The sequence below is a fragment of the Podarcis melisellensis genome (genome assembly GCF_964234715.1).
Source record: "Podarcis melisellensis genome assembly, chromosome: 14".
Taxonomy (NCBI): Eukaryota; Metazoa; Chordata; class Lepidosauria; order Squamata; family Lacertidae; genus Podarcis; species Podarcis melisellensis.
Window position 1 is genome coordinate 38,366,323 of NC_138546.1, and position 17,333 is coordinate 38,383,655.

General features: G+C 43.6%; 1 protein-coding gene across 2 annotated transcripts in view; it reads left to right on the plus strand.

The window, feature by feature from the left end:
- Positions 1-15,081, plus strand: part of SLC27A2 (solute carrier family 27 member 2) — a 35,712-nt gene extending 20,631 nt beyond the window's left edge. For both annotated transcript variants that reach the window (XM_081888559.1, XM_081888560.1), the window contains 6 exons: positions 4,739-4,933; positions 5,728-5,818; positions 7,447-7,645; positions 8,846-8,943; positions 12,299-12,429; positions 14,781-15,081. In XM_081888559.1, the coding sequence (XP_081744685.1) occupies positions 4,739-4,933; positions 5,728-5,818; positions 7,447-7,645; positions 8,846-8,943; positions 12,299-12,429; positions 14,781-14,957 (891 nt within the window). In that variant the 3' untranslated portion in view covers positions 14,958-15,081. The remainder of the gene's footprint in view (positions 1-4,738; positions 4,934-5,727; positions 5,819-7,446; positions 7,646-8,845; positions 8,944-12,298; positions 12,430-14,780) is intronic.
- Positions 15,082-17,333: the final 2,252 nt, after the last annotated feature.

Consider the following 17,333-nt stretch of genomic DNA (forward strand, 5'->3'; position numbering starts at 1 on the left):
AGTATTGGAGCCTCACCTTCAGGATCTGTCCTTCCAGTGAGCACTCAGGGCTGATTTCCTTCAGAATGGAGAGGTTTGATCTTCTTGCAGTCCATGGGACTCTCAAGAGTCTCCTGCAGCACCATAATTCAAAAGCATCAATTCTTCGGCGATCAGCCTTCTTGATGGTCCAGCTCTCATTTCCATACATCACTACTGAGAAAACTATAGCTTTGACTATACGGACCTTTGTTGGCAAGGTGATGTCTCTGCTTTTTAAGATGCTGTCTATCTAGAGAAGTAAGGACAGCTGGCATTTAAAAATGGTAAAAAGTGAGGAGGTGACATCACCATTACATATCTTTAGGAGCCAGGCAAACATGTTCTTTTCTCATCATGCCTTTGGCTTTTAACGATCTATGGCCTTTTTGCATGGGTAGGGTGTTTTAACTTTTTTTTTTAATGTTGGTTTTAATGTGTATTTTGCTTAGAATATTAAAGCTGCTTTGAGTTGCCGTGGCCAAAAAAAAAGCAACTAATAAATTGAATTAATAACAGTAATCAGCAGACGGGATTTGCTATAATCCTGCAAACATATAGTCCCGTTGTCTGCAAACAAAGGTTTGGAACTACAAAGTTTTAATGTATTTATCCCAGTCCTATACCTATAGATCTCAGGCTAGAGTACATAATTTATATAAACCAACAGTTCATTATATAAAATAACAGACATAAAACAATAAATAACCAGCACTGAGCCTAAAACAATGAGCTGATCACAGGGTTAGGCAACAACAAAAAAAGTTCTTATTTCGATTGTTATCTTGTGTTTCCATCCAAAGGAGCCCAGGGAGGCAAACTGTTAAAACAATACAATTTTAAAACATTTTTGTTTAAACAACAACAATGACAACCACGTACCCTCACAACTGATGATTTCAGAATTGCCAGAAATATTATCATTTAGCCACTGAATGCTAAGGTGAAATAGGAGTGTTGTAATGTTGAGCCTAAATGTTAAGAATAAGGGGATCAGATACACATCGACAGGCAAGGCATTCCCTAAATTCGGGGCATCTACCAAGAAGGCTCCGTCATGGGTTCGGCTGTACTCAGTAACAGCGTTTTCTCATGTTCTACTCTCCCTGTTTACAGGCGCTTTTTTTTTATCTTTAAAGGAATTTTATTAACTGAGACAAAATATATGTGGGACACCAAAAAATCACAATCCTTTCAGAGTTACATATATTTGAAATGTTAACAGGGGGAAAAAAATAAACAAATATCAGTACATCGTAAGTGGTTCATAACCAGGCTTTTTAAAAAGCGCATTATTTTTGTGGCACGGTTCCTTTTTGGATTTGATCATAGCTCAGATCTAACCTTTACCGCCTTTACTCAGGGGGAAAGGGATGAATGGAAAACAAAGGGACAGACGGTAGGTTAATAATAGCTCGCCCCTAGAGAAGCTTTTGTAAGCGGAAAAATAAATCTCAGGACTCCCATGGTCAAAAAAAGCAAGAGTTGGGGGGAAATACATGGAAGGACCAAAGTTAGCCATTGTGGTGTCATATGGATAGAACATAAGAAGAACCCGCTGGATCAGGCCAAGGACCATCTGGTCCAGCATCCTGTTCTCATAGTAAATTGAAATAAATATGAAATACAGGGGTACCTTGGGTTACAGACGCTTCAGGTTACAGACTCCACCAACCCAGAAATAGTACCTCAGGTTAGGAACTTTGCTTCAGGATGAGAACAGAAATTGTGTGGTGGCGGCAGCAGGAAGCCCCATTAGCTAAAGTGGTACCTCAGGTTAAGAACAGTTTCAGGTTAAGAACAGACCTCCAGAACGAATTAAGTTCTTAACCCGAGGTACCACTGTACTTTATTGTCACTTGTACAACTTGTATACAGTGAGATTACACAAGCACCCCCACTCAGCTCTCTTAGTCCTAATTCCCCTCATTCACTGACGCACACCCACCAAACCGGAAAGTCAGTTGCCCTGTTATTATCTTTTCATTCAGCAGCCTAACAGCCCGCAGATAGAAGCTGTTCTTTACCCTGTTGGTCCGACTAATCATGCGTCTATATCTTCTGCCCGAGGGCAGGAGATCAAGAAAGTGCCACCAGGGTGTGAATCATCCCTGAGAATTTTCCTCACTCTCCTGAGGCAACGTTCTTCCTCAATGTCATCCAACGGATTCACGGGACAGCCCATAATATCTTGTGCTGTATCCACCACCCTCTGTAGGCACTTCCTCTCAGTTGATGTCAAACCAGCGTACCACACCGTGATGCACTATGAAAGGACACTTTCTATTGTGGAAAATAGAAGGAGATCATCAAATGTTGATTGACATCGTTCTTTCGCAATACTCTGTGAGGAGATGGAGTCTCTGTTGGGCTTTCTTAACCACCTGGGTTGTATTGATTTTCCAAGTAAGGTCTTCACTGAGATAAACTCCTAGGAATTTAAAGGAAGAGATGCTGTCCACACAGCCCTCCCCGATGTACAGCGGGGCTAGTTCTCCTCTCTTCCTCTGAAAGTCCAACACCATCTCCTTTGTCTTGCTAATCTAGTAGCCAACTAGATTCGTGTGGGGAAAACTCTGGAGCAGGATTTGAGCACAAGAGCCCTCTCTCCTCCTGTGTCTTCCAGTAGCTGTCATTCAGAAGCATCACTGCTCCCAACCTTGTGTCCTAGAGTGTCCTTTTCATCTTTTCAATTTGTATACCATCTTTCTATCTTACAATACTCAAGGTGGTTTACAAGCTGAAGAAAGAAAAAATGTACATCTTATAACAATCTAATGCAATACAGAAATGTGATAATAAAACAAAATTTTAAAATACACAACCTACACCCAAAAAGTAAAATTCAACAATCATATGTTGTTGTTGTTGTTTAGTCGTTTAGTCGTGTTTGACTCTTCGTGACCCCATGGGCCAGAGCACGCCAGGCACTCCTGTCTTCCACTGCTTCCCTCAGTTTGGTCAAACTCATGCTGGTAGCTTCGAGAACACTGTCCAACCATCTTGTCCTCTGTCCTCCCCTTCTCCTTGTGCCCTCCATCTTTCCCAGCCTCAGGCTCTTTTCCAGGGAGTCTTCTCTTCTCATGAGGTGGCCAAAGTATTGGCACCTCAGCTTCAGGATCTGTCCTTCCAGTGAGCACTCAGAGCTGATTTCCTTCAGAATGGATAGGTTTGATCTTCTTGCAGTCCATGGGACTCTCAAGAGTCTCCTCCAGCACCATAATTCAAAAGCATCAATTCTTCGGCGATCAGCCTTCTTTATGGTCCAGTTCTCACAATGATTAGAACAGTATAAAATAATAATATCAACATATAAAAGTTAAACAGAAATCCACCCAACAGTTCCAATAAATAATTTCTAAACTATAATCAATAAAACAACAGCAAGGCACAGTGCATAAAATAATGCAATACAAATTGAGAAGCAGGTGGAAGGAGGCCTTGCCTGAGGAAGTCTCTCCCCTGGCAGTCCTTGAACTCTGAATAATGACTCTTGTTTTTCTGGATGGAGGAAAAAAGGGAAGTATGTAGAAACTTGCCTGTTGTACAACAGGATGCCGTAGCTCAGTGGTAGAGCAACTGCCTTGCATATAGAAGGTCCGCAGTTCAATCCCCAGCATGTCCAGGTTAGGGCTGGGAGAGACCCCACCCCCCTGAGTGCACCTGCCAGTCAGTGTAGACAGCACTGAACTATATGGACCTATGCTCAGACTCCGTATAAGGCAGCTCCCCAGTAAAGATTTGCATTGGTTTCTCTGCCCGCTTCTGCCCCTGGATCCGGGCACCATTGTCTTTGATAAGACAATTCTGACTTTTGATGTACCGTATTTTCTGGCATATAAGACGACTGGGCGTATAAAATGACTCCCCCAACTTTTCCAGTTAAAATATAGAGTTTGGGTTATACTCGCCGTATAAGACTACCCCTCTTTCAGTGCACACCAAAAAATTTTAAAAAATCAGTCTCCAGTCCAGCTTGGAAATCCGCGCCACTTCCCAGTGGCTGGGGCTTCTGGGGCCAATTTTCAAGCATATTTCTGCTTCATCTAGAGAGCTTGGTGTCCTCTGATTTAATTTGCTGTCGTTTTATCCTTTGGTGGGGAGTTGCTGCAGGAGCTGCTGCTGTAGCCGGCGTATAAGATGACCCCCGACTTTTGAGAAGATTTTCCTGGGTTAAAAAGTAGTCTTATACGCCAGAAAATTCAGTTCGTTTCCGAGCACAATTCCAAGTGTTGGTGCTGACCTTGAAGCCCTAAACGGCCTCGGTCCTGTATACCTGAAGGAGCGTCTCCACCCCAGGGAATCAGGCAGAGGGCCTTCTCGGTAGTGGCACCCACCCTTATACCAGATGTCAAGGAAATAAACAACACCTGACTTTTAGACGACATCTGAATGCAGCCCTGTTTAGGGAAGTTTTTAATGTTTGATGTTTTATCGTGTTTTTAATATTCTGTTGGGAGCTGCCCATAGTGTGGCTGGGGAGACCCAGCCAGATGGGCATAGTATAAATAAATTAATAATAATAATAATCATCATCATCATCATCTGATCCTTTATAAGGCAGCTCCCTATGCTTCTCATAGAAGGCTCCACCTTCTGCTGGCGAGTGTGGATTACTTTTTGCATGTATAAAATACTGCAATATTTTCTGGCTAGCTCATTCTCTACCGAACACTGTTAATGCCCTTCTGGTATCATGAAGTCTTCCTTTTATTTCCAGAAAGACAATGATCGCAACCATAGGGTAAGAATTGCCTTGGGTAATGGCTTAAGGGCTGACGTTTGGAGGGAATTCATCCGGAGGTTTGGAAACATACGCATTTTTGAGTTTTACGCAGCCACGGAAGGCAATGTAGGCTTTGTGAACTATACTGGGAAAATCGGAGCCGTGGGAAGATTAAATTATTTGCATAAGGTAAGTGAAAATGTGTTTCAGTGGTCCCTGTTTACCAAGATTAGACATGATACTTCAGATTGAATATGTATATATAACAATATTTACAAAGCTTGTTTAATTTTGAAGATACAACGACGTCGTCAGAAGCTCACACTAACAGAATCCATGCATCATGATCTGAACCTCTGTATTAATACAGGTGGGGTTCCGTTCCAGGCCCCTGTGTTTTTGCAAAATCACATGAAATGGGGAGCACCCTGGAGAGTCCTACTGACTCGCAAGGAGACCTACCTCAGATCCCAAAGAGGACCTCTTCAGGCTCCAGGCAGGGTCTCCTCGCAAGCCGGAGGGGCAGTGGGGCTTTGTTGAGCTGCTTAGCCTCACCACCTAACAGCTGATGTTCAAGGTAGCGCAGCAGCCGTCGCTGCTTCCAAGTGCATCAGCTGAAGAAGTCCATGGCACTTCCCTGCATGTATATGATGCTTAAAGTGTTCTCTTTTTTTATATAAAGAGTATTGGGGGTCTGCAGTGGCGTAGCGTGGGTGGTGCAGGGGGGGCCGGCCACACCTGGCGCAACATCTGGGGGGCGCTCGCACTCGCAGTGCTAAAATCAGTGCTAAAATCCACGGGTTAGACGGTGCAAATTACTTGCCTTGCCCCGGGTGCTGACAACCCACGCTATGCCACTGGGGGTCTGTATGAAGAAAAATGCAATGTATATGTAAAATGTGATGTATATGAGACCTCCGGGTATAAGGCAGTATATAAATTTGATTAATAATAATAATAATCATCATCACCATTTTCATTAGAAAATAATGCGCTATGACCTGATTAAATATGATGTAGAGAAAGATGAACCTTTCCGAAATGAAGACGGCTACTGTATAAAAGTTCCTAAAGGTACATATGTTTTACTTCTTTATTTGCCGGTAAAATTCAGTGCTGCTGTTTCTTTGAGCTGCCATTTTAGTAGGCCTTGTTTGCACATCATTTTGAAGTGCGGAAAACAATAGGCCTTTTAAAGGTTGCTGGACTGCAGCTCCCATCATCCCTGAACCCTGGCCATGCTCACTGTAGCTGATGGGAATTGCAGTCTAGCAACCTCTGGGACGCAGGTGGTGCTGTGGGTTAAAGCCTCAGCGCCTAGGACTTGCCGATCGAAAGGTCGGCGGTTCGAATCCCTGCGGCGGGGTGCGCTCCCGCTGCTCGGTCCCAGCGCCTGCCAACCTAGCAGTTCGAAAGCACCTCCGGGTGCAAGTAGATAAATAGGGACCGCTTACCAGCGGGAAGGTAAACGGTGTTTCCGTGTGCGGCTCTGGCTCGCCAGAGCAGCGATGTCACGCTGGCCACGTGACCCGGAAGTGTCTCCGGACAGCGCTGGCCCCTGGCCTCTTAAGTGAGATGGGCGCACAACCCCAGAGTCTGTCAAGACTGGCCCATACGGGCAGGGGTACCTTTACCTTTACCTAACCTCTGGAAGGCCACAAATTCCCTACTTGTGAATGAAACAATTCCATCTGTGAAACATTATCCCCAAGGAAACATGCCTGACACCATCACTAACCGTCACTAAGACCTTTATATTCACTCAAATATTTTGTAACTAAGAGAGCCTTCCTCTACGGTGGTGTTTATCTGGGGTGGCTAGGGCTTGTCAATATTACATTATTAGATGAACATTTTGGGTATTTTATTTTATCTCTTTAAAATAATAATAATAATAATAATAATAATAATAATAATAATAATAATAATAATAATAATAATAATAATTTAGTTATACCCCGCCCATCTGGCTGGGTCCCCCCAGCCACTCTGGGCGGCTTCCAACAAAACACTAAAATGCAATAACCTATTAAACATTAAAAGCTTCCCTAAACAGGGCTGCCTTTAGATGTCTTCTAAAAGTTTGGTAGTTATTTTTCTCTTTGACATCTGGTGGGAGGGCGTTCCACAGGGCGGGTGTCACTACCAAGAAGGCCCTTTGCCTGGTTCCCTGTAACCTCACTTCTCGCAGTGAGGGAACCGCCAGAAGGCCCTCGGTGCTGGACCTCAGTGTCCGGGCAGAACGATGGAGGTGGAGACGCTCCTTCAGGTATACTGGACCGAGGCTGTTTAGGGCTTTAAAGGTCAGCACCAACACTTTGAATTGTGCTTGGAAACGTACTGGGAGCCAATGTAGTCAAGACTGGTGTTATATGGTCTCGGCGGCCGCTCCCAGTCACCAGTCTAGCTGCCACATTCTGGATTAATTGTAGTTTCCGGGTCACCTTCAAAGGTAGCCCCACATAGAGCGCATTGCAGTAGTCCAAGCGAGAGATAATATATTTTTTAAAGCAACTAACAAATGTAATAATAGATAGATTGATACATAGATTGTACCCAGCCCATCTGACTGGGTTGTCCCAGCCATTCTGGGCGGCTTCCAACAGAATATAACAAAACAGTGAAACATCAGGCCTTAAAAACTTCCCAGTATGGGGCTGCCTTTTTATACTTGCTTGTTGTTGTTTTTTTGTCCCCTACAGGTGAAGTGGGACTGTTAGTTTGTAAAATAACACGGTTTGCACCATTTAGTGGATATGTGGGAGCCAAGAGCCAGACTGAAAAGAAAAAGCTCAGAGATGTGTTCCAGAAAGGGGATTTATATTTCAACAGTGGTGATCTTTTAATGATTGACCATAACAACTTCATTTATTTCCATGACCGAGTTGGAGACACATTCCGGTTTGTTGGCTTTTTATGTATATTTATGACCTTTAAAAGGTGAAAGCAAATAATTGTGGGTTCTTAATGTATGCAGCAAGGGACACGGGTGGCGCTGTGGGTTAAACCACAGAGCCTAGGACTTGCCGATCAGAAGGTCAGTGGTTCGAATCCCCGCGACGGGGTGAGCTCCTGTTGCTCAGTCCCTGCTCCTGCAAACCTAGCAGTTCGAAAGCATGTCAAAGTGCAAGTAGATAAATAGGTACCGCTCCGGCAGAAAGGTAAACAGTGTTTCCGTGTGCTGCTCTGGTTCGCCAGAAGCGGCTTAGTCATGCTGGCCACATGACCTGGAAGCTGTATGCCAGCTCCCTTGGCCAATAAAGCGAGATGAGCGCCACAACCCCAGAGTTGGCCACGACTGGACCTAATGGTCAGGAGTCCCTTTACCTTTTAATGTATGCAGCTCATCAGAAAGATGATGTACAGCAGAGAATTTGGGTGATCATGTCACTGTGCGGGTTGGAGGACAAACACACACACCTCTCTCTCTCTCTCTCTCTCTCTCTCTCTCTCTCTCACACACACACACACACACACACACACACACACACACACCCTCTTTTGTTGACCTCTTACTGAATATGTGAGCTTACAATGAAAAATATTCTGTCGGAAATGGGTAGCTCCAACATGCAAATCATCACTTAGTGATGCCAACAGCCAGCAGATGAATGTGTGGACTTATTCCAAGTCAGTCCACATACTGACTTGCAGAAATGGCAACATGAAATGGCCTTGAAGAGGGGGTTCCGTATTATTGTGTCAGGGCTGGAGCTACAAAAGCTGAACCCGGAAAACATTTCCATGGATGCCCTATGTGGTAGCTAGTCAGAAGTTCAGTTTGGGGCATCTTCCAGAGGTTTATATGGTCTCAGGCTCTGAACTAGCCCCACCCACCCAGGGTGGCCATTAGGCCCTGTGGTCTAAACCACTGAGCCTCTTGGGTTTGCTGATCAACCCCAGAGTCGGCCATGACTGGACCTAATTGCCAGGGGTCCCTTTACCCTTTACCTATATTACTTGCAGGTTAGTTACTTAATTTGTATGGCTACATCTCTGCAAAGGAAAGTGGCCCAAGTGTCCATTATTTTGCAATGTTACTTGCTCTGAGTTTGTTTGCTTTAATGGGATTTTCTCCCCTGCTGCCCCCCCCCATCTCAGATGGAAAGGAGAAAATGTTGCTACAACTGAAGTTGCAGATATTCTGGGACTGATCAACTTTATTCAGGAGGCAAATGTATATGGTGTGCCCATTCCAGGTATAGTATGAATGCTCTGGTGTCAAAGGTGATAGCTTTGTGGCTTCTTGAAAAGAGAGAGTAAAATGGCCTTCTTTCCATCATTGTGGCTGCTACACTCCCTCAACACTCATCCTAAGTGATCAGAAGATCTCTGTCCCACCTTCTGTATTTTCCTCATAACACATTTGAATTTTTTGTAACCATGATGGCAGAGTAATGTATCAACATTTAAAAAAGATAGCAGCAGAGTCATTAACTTTGTAGACAAACCCAAATACTGTACTGTTTTTCTGCATTTGTAAACACATTTTGAGTTGCAGAGAAGGGAAGTTGAATTAGGATGAATGCAATCAATTTTTAAATATTGGGAAGTCCGTGACAGAAGTGGATATTTTGTATGAACCGAAATATTAACTTAGTGGTACCTTGGTTTAAGAACAGCTTAGTTTATGAACAACTTGGATTAAGAACGCTGCAAAACCCAGAAGGAGGTGTTTTGGTTTATGAACTTTGCCTTGGAATAAGAACATGTTTTGCTTCTTGTTGAGTGTGTTCCATTTGTAAATTGAGTCCCCCGCTGCTATGGGAAAGCATGCCTTGGTTTAAGAATGCTTTGGTTTAAGAACAGACTTCCAGAATGGATTAAGTTTGTAAACCAAGGTACCACTGCATACATGTCTACTCAAACATAAAGCCACACTAAGTTCTATAGGACTAAGTGCAAAGGATTGCAGCCTTATTTTACTATATACTTTTCTTTTCTCTAAAAGAATAAAAGACAGATCAGCGACAAGTTCTATTTATACAATTATGCACATTTTTAAAAAAAAATATGTATTTATTTATATACCCTTTATATGCCAAAATGGCATCAAATCGGTTTACAATTATAAAATCAATAAAATTGTAATTACAAATCATAAAATCAATACACATTAAAATACACAACAACAATTCCATTGGGGCATTAAAACACCCCCAATTAAATATAGAAATGAATGCAATGAATACAAAATTTTAAAATATAATAATAATAATTATTATTATTATTAATAATAATAATAATAATAATATCCTGCCCAACAGAATATTAAAAACATGGTAAAACATAAAACATTAAAAAACATTAAAAACATCAAACATTAAAAACAATAAAACAAACCATTATAAAGCACAACAACAATCAGAAGAATTAAATATGATTATGTGATTAAATGTGCTATGTTTTCAGTAAACGTCTTTTTTTTAAAAAAAGTAAAAGTAGCAAACAATAGGAGTATTTTCCTGGGTGCTCCATTTCTGCCACCGACATTTAGAGCTTGATTACCAAGTGTGCTTCAAGCTGCTTTGCTTTGTTTTCACCTACCTCTGTTGAAGAGGTAAACACCTAATTGCCATGGGAAAGATTTCGCCAACAAGAGAACTGAATAATAGTCCAGAGTTCCTTATCCTCTTCTCAGATTATGTTACAGCAGATGGAGGAAATACAGCTCAGCTCCCCTTGGGCCTAAAAAACCAAATAGAAGACTGAAATGCCTAATTGCAAACTGGTCTTGCAGCAAGGGGGAGAGTAGCAAGTCGTGGTAACCCTTCACCTTTTTTTATTATGCCTAGGCTAAACCTTTTCACCCCTTTTAGATAGATCCTATATATTTGCCACCTGACGTAAGTTCACAGGGACAGAATCTCTCCTAAACACTTGAGCCGATCTGGCAGATTCAGGTGTGAGCGCCAAATATTCTATCCCAAACCACAAATCCTTTGAGTAAACAGCATTCAATGCCAGGTGTTCCTTTCCAAGTGGCAAAAAGCACAGATTAGCTCATAAGAAAGTATGCAACCATGTTCTCACAGCCCTGGCTAGGGGCTCTTGTGTCAATAACATTCAAGGTCATAGACCTTAGAAGCCCTGGGAGGAGGCTGGTTCCATCAAGACTATTCCAGCCCCTTCCCCTTACGTTTGGCTTAAAAAACCGTAGTCCTTTCACCTACGTGTACAAGGAAGCTCTCTCATCCCACACACAGTGTGACTACAGTGTCAGACAGCCATGGTTCAGCTGAAACCTCCAGGTGCCCAAAGCCACTTACCTAACTGGAGAGATGGGCCTCATAATTTGGCTGTTTTTAGTTCATGTTCTTGATGTAGGGCAGCAGTAGACTTCAGGCAGCTATGGTCTTCTTCTCCAACTCATTTGGATTTGCACAGAAAAGGTCTGAGGGTTAAGCAATTATTTATTTATTTATACCCTGCCTATCTGGCTGGGTTTCCCCAGCCACTCTGGGCAGCTCCCAACAGAATATAAAAAGCACGATAAAACATCAAAACATTAAAAACTTCCCCAAACAAGGCTGCCTTCAGATGTCTTCTAAAAGTCAGATACAGTGGTACCTCGGGTTACAGACGCTTCACGTTACAGACTCCGCTAACCCAGAAATAGTACCTCGGGTTAAGAACTTTGCTTCAGGATGAGAACAGAAATCGTGCTCCAGCGGCACGGCAGCAGCAGGAGCCCCCATTAGCTAAAGTGGTGCTTCAGGTTAAGAACAGTATCAGGTTAAGAACAGACCTCCAGAACGAATTAAATACTTAACCCGAGGTACCACTGTAGATGTTTATTTCCTTGACATCTGGTGGGAGGGCATCTCACAGGGCGGGTGCCACTACCAAGAAGGCCCTCTGCCTGGTTGCCTGCAACCTCACTTCTCGCAGTGAGGGAACTGCCAGAAGGCCCTTGGAGCTGGACCTCAGTATCCTGGCTGAACGATGGGGGTGGAGACGCTCCTTCAGGTATACTGAGGTAGTCAAGTATACCTTGACTACTTGACAAGTTGTCAAGACAGCCTGTATTTTTTATGATTTATACTGTTTGAAAAATTTTCTAGTGCGCTGTATCAGGAACTTCTTGAGATGCGGTTTAGAAACACAAGCAACAGATATAATGGGAAAAACTGATTTTAATAAATGATTACAGAATATTTGTTACTTAAGAGAAGTGTTGAAGCCTCAAAGAGATAGAGGGAAGTCAACTAATATAGCAGGGATTCAAACTAGTTTTTCCGGAACAGAAAGAAAGTGACTGTAAAGAAAGAAAGGAAATAAGGATTACAAATGTATTTCTTTCTGAGACCGGGTGTATAGAATATTCAAATTACTGTTTGTGCCCTTTGAACAATTTAATGTACTTGACTAATTCTTTTTTGTTTTATATTATCTACCTTTTAATTTCTTTTTCTTTTTCCATCTTTGTATTTTTCCTTTTGATTTTTGAATATTTGGATGTAGTGTTTAATTTATGCCTTCTTTGTAATTTTTAAAATGCAATAAAGATTTAAAAAGAAAAAAGAAACCCAAGCAACAATGATTGCCTTGCAGGTCACGAGGGCAGGATAGGCATGGCATCCATACGCCTAACAGACGGCTGTGAATTTGATGGGGGACAACTCTACAAACACGTTGTGGACTACCTGCCTGCTTATGCAAGGCCTTGTTTTGTGAGGATCCAGGTAAGTCTGCCTTACTAAGGACCATTTTCACCATAGAACAGGTTCTAGTATTAGTGGAAGTTACAATACGGTAGGAATCTGTGCATCTATGATTCTACCGCTCCTGTAAGAAGACTGATTATGGCATTCAGGCTTTTATTTTAGAGAGAAAAGGCAAGCAAGAGTCAACAGGATGTTGTTGTTGTTGTTTAGTTGTGTCCGACTCTTCATGACCCCATGGACCAGAGCACGCCAGACACTCCTGTCTTTCACGGCCTCCCACAGTTTGGTCAAACTCATGTTCGTAGCTTCGAGAACGCTGTCCAAGCATCTCGTCCTCTGTCGTCCCCTTCTCCTTGTGCCCTCCATCTTTCCCAACATCAGGGTCTTTTCCAGGGAGTCTTCTCTTCTCATGAGGTGGCCAAAGTATTGGAGTCTCAGCTTCAGGATCTGTCCTTCCAGTGAGCACTCAGGGCTGATTTCCTGAAGAATGGATAGGTTTGATCTTCTTGCAGTCCATGGGACTCTCAAGAGTCTCCTCCAGCACCATAATTCAAAAGCATCAATTCTTCGGCAATCAGCCTTCTTTATGGTCCAGCTCTCACTTCCATACATCACTACTGGGAAAACCATAGCTTTAACTATACGGACCTTTGTTGGCAAGGTGATGTCTCTGCTTTTTAAGATGCTGTCTAGGTTTGTCATTGCTTTTCTCCCAAGAAGCAGGCGTCTTAATTTCGTGACTGCTGTCAACAGGATAGAAGGGTATAAAATGATGCATGAAATGGAGAAAAAGGACAGAGAAATGTTTTTCTCCCTATGCATCATAGCACTAGAATTCTAAACGTTGGAAGAGGAAGGACAAAAGAACATACTTTTTAACGCAGTGCATTTGAAATTACTCCCACAAGGGGCGGTGATGGCCAACAGCTTGGATGGCTTTAAAAGAGGAGCTCAGTCAGTAGAGCCTGAGACTCTTGATCTCAGGGTTGTGGGTTCGAACCCAATGTTGGGCAAAAAGATTCCTGCCTGCCAGGGGGTTGGACTCGATGACCCTCATGGTCCCTTCAAATTCTACAATTCTATGGTTCTAAATTCATGAAGAATAATGTTATCAGTGGCAACTAGCCCTGATGGATGTGTTCTATGTCCACAGTCAGAGGCTGTATGACTCTGAATCCTGGAAGCCACAGGAGGAGACAGTCCTTTTTCTTTGGGCATAGTTGATTAAGGATACTTAATCCAGAGTGGTGCATGCTCTAGTTATCTCCTGCTTGGACTATTGCAATGCACTCTACGTGGGGCTACCTTTGAAGGTGACCCAGAAACTGCAATTAACCCAGAATGCGGCAGCTAGACTGGTGACTGGGAGCGGCCACTGAGACCATATAACACCGGTTCTGCGAGATCTGCATTGGCTCCCAGTACGTTTCCAAGCACAATTCAAAGTGTTGGTGTTGACCTTTAAAGCCCTCAATGGCCTCAGCCCAGTATACCTGAAGGAGCGTCTCCACCCCCATTGTTCTGCCCAGACACTGAGATCCAGCTCCGTGGGCCTTTTGGCGGTTCCCTCATTGCAAGAAGTGAGGTTACAGGGAACCAGACAGAGGGTCTTCGTGGTAGTGGCGCCCGCCCTGTGGAACGCCCTCCCTTCAGATGTGAAGGAAATAAGCAGCTATCTTCTTTTTAAAAGACATCTGAAGGCAGCCCTGTTTAGGAAAGTTTTTAATATTTAATGCTGTATTGTTTTTAACACTTGATTGGAAGCTGCCCAGAGTGGCTGGGGAAACTCAGACAGATGGGTGGGGTATAAATAATAAATTATTATTATTATTATTATTATTATTATTATTATTATGAATTGTAGCACTGTGAGGGGGAAACTACAATTCCCAGGATTCTCTGTGGGAAGCAATGTGCTTTAAATATGTGTGGGGTGTGCTTTGAATGTACAGTGCGATTCTGTCCTTAGTCTCAGAATCCTAGGTGTGTAACTTGAAACCCAACAGAGATGGACTCAACTTTAACCTACACCTTGGAGATGAGCCTAAAAGCTGACTTCATAGCTACACCAGCCAGACTAATTTTTATACTTCCTTTTTATTTTTTGGCAAACTTTGTACTTTTTCTTTCCCCCCCACTTCCTCATATTTTATGTAACATCTTGCCTGATAAAGAGTTCTTGAGAGCTCAGACACTTGTCATTATTTTTGGCATTTTTGTTGATTCCAGTAAAGATATGGCCCAACGGATAATATTAAGGCTACAATCCTGTTTACCTGAGAGTAACCCCCTCTGAATACTGTTCCTTACACTTGCGTAAACATGCATAGGATTGCACTGTAATTTTGCCTTTTCCCTTGTTGTTGCAGGATGCCATTGAGGTCACTGGAACATTCAAACACCGGAAGGTGCAGTTAGCCCAAGAAGGATTTGACCCAGCAGCTATCAAAGACACCCTGTATTTCCTGAATGACAAAGAAAAGACATATGTACCCCTAACGGAGGACATTTATAATTCAATATGTAGCAACCAACTGAAACTATAATGCACCAAAGCTGCTGGCTGGTGGTGTTTGTAAGAGAAGCAAGAATCGGTTTTTATATAATGTTAGAAAGTTACCAAAATTGATTTGAAAGTGATTGCGTGTTTGTATCTAGAATCTAGTGGATGGTTCCAGTGGCGTAGCGTCGGTTGTCAGCACCCGGGGCAAGGCAAGTAATTTGCACCCCCTAACCCGTGGATTTGCGCCCCCTAACCCGTGGATTTGCGCCCCCTAACCCTAACCCCCAGATGTTGCGCCCGGTGCGGCCGGCCCCCCCTGCACCCCCACGCTACGCCACTGGGTGGTTCCCTAGACCAGATGGCTGGGAGGTCTCCGGCTCTTGATGGGGTTACACTTCCCCTGAAGGAGCTGGTTCGCCGCTTGGGGGTGTTCCTGGATCATTTGTTGTCGCTCGAGGCTCAGGTGGCCTCAGTGGCCCAGAATGCCTTCCCTCAGCTTCGGCTGGTGACCCAGCTACACCCCTATGTGGACAGGGATAGCCAAATACTGTTGTCTATGCTCTGGTAACTTCAAGGTTAGATTACTGCAATGCGTTATATGTAAGGCTGCCTCTAAGACGCTTCGGAAACTTCAGCTAGTGCAGTATTCAGCAGGCAGGTTGCTCATCGGAGCAAGACAGTTTGTGCATATTACACCGATCCTAGTCTGACTGCATTGGCTACCAATTAGTTTCCGGGCCCAATTCAAAGAGCTGGTTTTGAACTACAAAGCCTTAAATGGCTCAGGACCGCAATACCTCAAGGACTGCCTCTTTTCATATAAACCTACCCATACCGTGAGATCACCTTCTGAGGCCCTTCTTCATGTGCCGCCTCCTTGAGAGGTCCAGAGGGTGGCAACGCAAGAACAGGGCCTTCTCTGCAGTGGCTCCCTATCTGTGGAATGCTCTCCCCAGGGATGTTTGCCTGGTACTTCCATTTTATACCTTTAGGCATCAGGTAAAAACGTTCCTTTTAAACCAGGCCTTTGGTTGACCTGATTGACATCCTATATAGTTGGTGGGGCGCGTGTTATTGGGTTATTCTTATTTTGATTTTATATATTGTGATCTTTTCTGTGAACCGCCCTGAGATCTGTGAGTATAGGGCGGTATATTAATTCAAATAAATAAATAGAATTTTAAATGCCATTATGTTCTTTGTTTAACAGATATTTTAGTGGTGATGGGGAAGTTGTTTTACAACTCTGCCTTCACAGTTCTGGGCAGTATGCTTCCGAATGCCAGTTAATGGGAATCACAAGGCGAGAGAGTCCTGTTGCACTCAGATCCCATTTGTGGGTATCTGTGAGAACAGGATCCTGGGCTAGAGAGGACCTGAGGTTCTCCTTCCCTGTCATAGGAGTTCCTGTATTCTTGTTTTACATACACATTCCTTTTAGCACTAAAATCTGCATGATCTGCATATGAGTTCCTGCCATGTGGCTTATTGAGTACTGAATGATCATCTCCATTATCACTGTGTTGACAGGCCTAGTGGTTGCTGGAAATCAAAATGGTCCTGGAGTGACCACCTTGACCTATTCAACCCTTTTCTAGATTGCCAAATCATTGGGACAATGTCCCCACATTTCAGGATATCCTTGTTCTATAAAGTAGATGCGCCTAACTCAGCAGCAATGTACTAACATGTGTGTCAGGGAACTGCCATCAGTACTGGAGGGGGAGCGCAAAAGCCAGAGGGATTCCAGAGAGCGTCCAGGGATCGGGAGGAGCAGCCCATCTTCTGGGGAAGAGAATCAGCGTAGCACCAATGGACAAGGGGGGCAGATGGGGGAAGCAGTGAGGCGGTCCCATGACTCCTTGCCTGGGACCAGCGGGGACAGTTGGGGTCCTCCGTTGCCCACGCCCTCCCTGCGCAGAAGGCTTTCACGCAGAGAGAGTAGGAGGAGACTAGGCGTCAAAGAGCTTCTTTGCTGGAAGAAGTTTAAGAAACGCCCACCTACGGATTCTGCCAGCGACTGAGTCAGCCACGGGTGAATGGCTGTCCGGACAGAAAAGGTTCACTTTGGCAGCCCAGCCAGGTGTTTGCACCCAGCCAGGGAGATAGGCACCTGCTTACGCACGAGCAACCCCTTAGAACCATTACAATGTGTAAAATATTTTTTTCGTAAATTACCGTTTTGCAAAACAGATCCCATGAGTTTCAAGTATAATTTATTTCTGGCTGTTGGTTCGTGGTGTTTTTCCAACAGAAAGAAGAACATGGTTTCCTTGACAGCATCTCTCGTTGCAACATTTGTTGGTGCTATTCCTTCTTCTGAAACTAAAAAAGGCTGAGGACAGTTGATGACTTTTCATCCTAGCAAAGGTTTTTGTGCATCAAAAAGACAGAAATCCTACATGTTCAGCATTTCCTG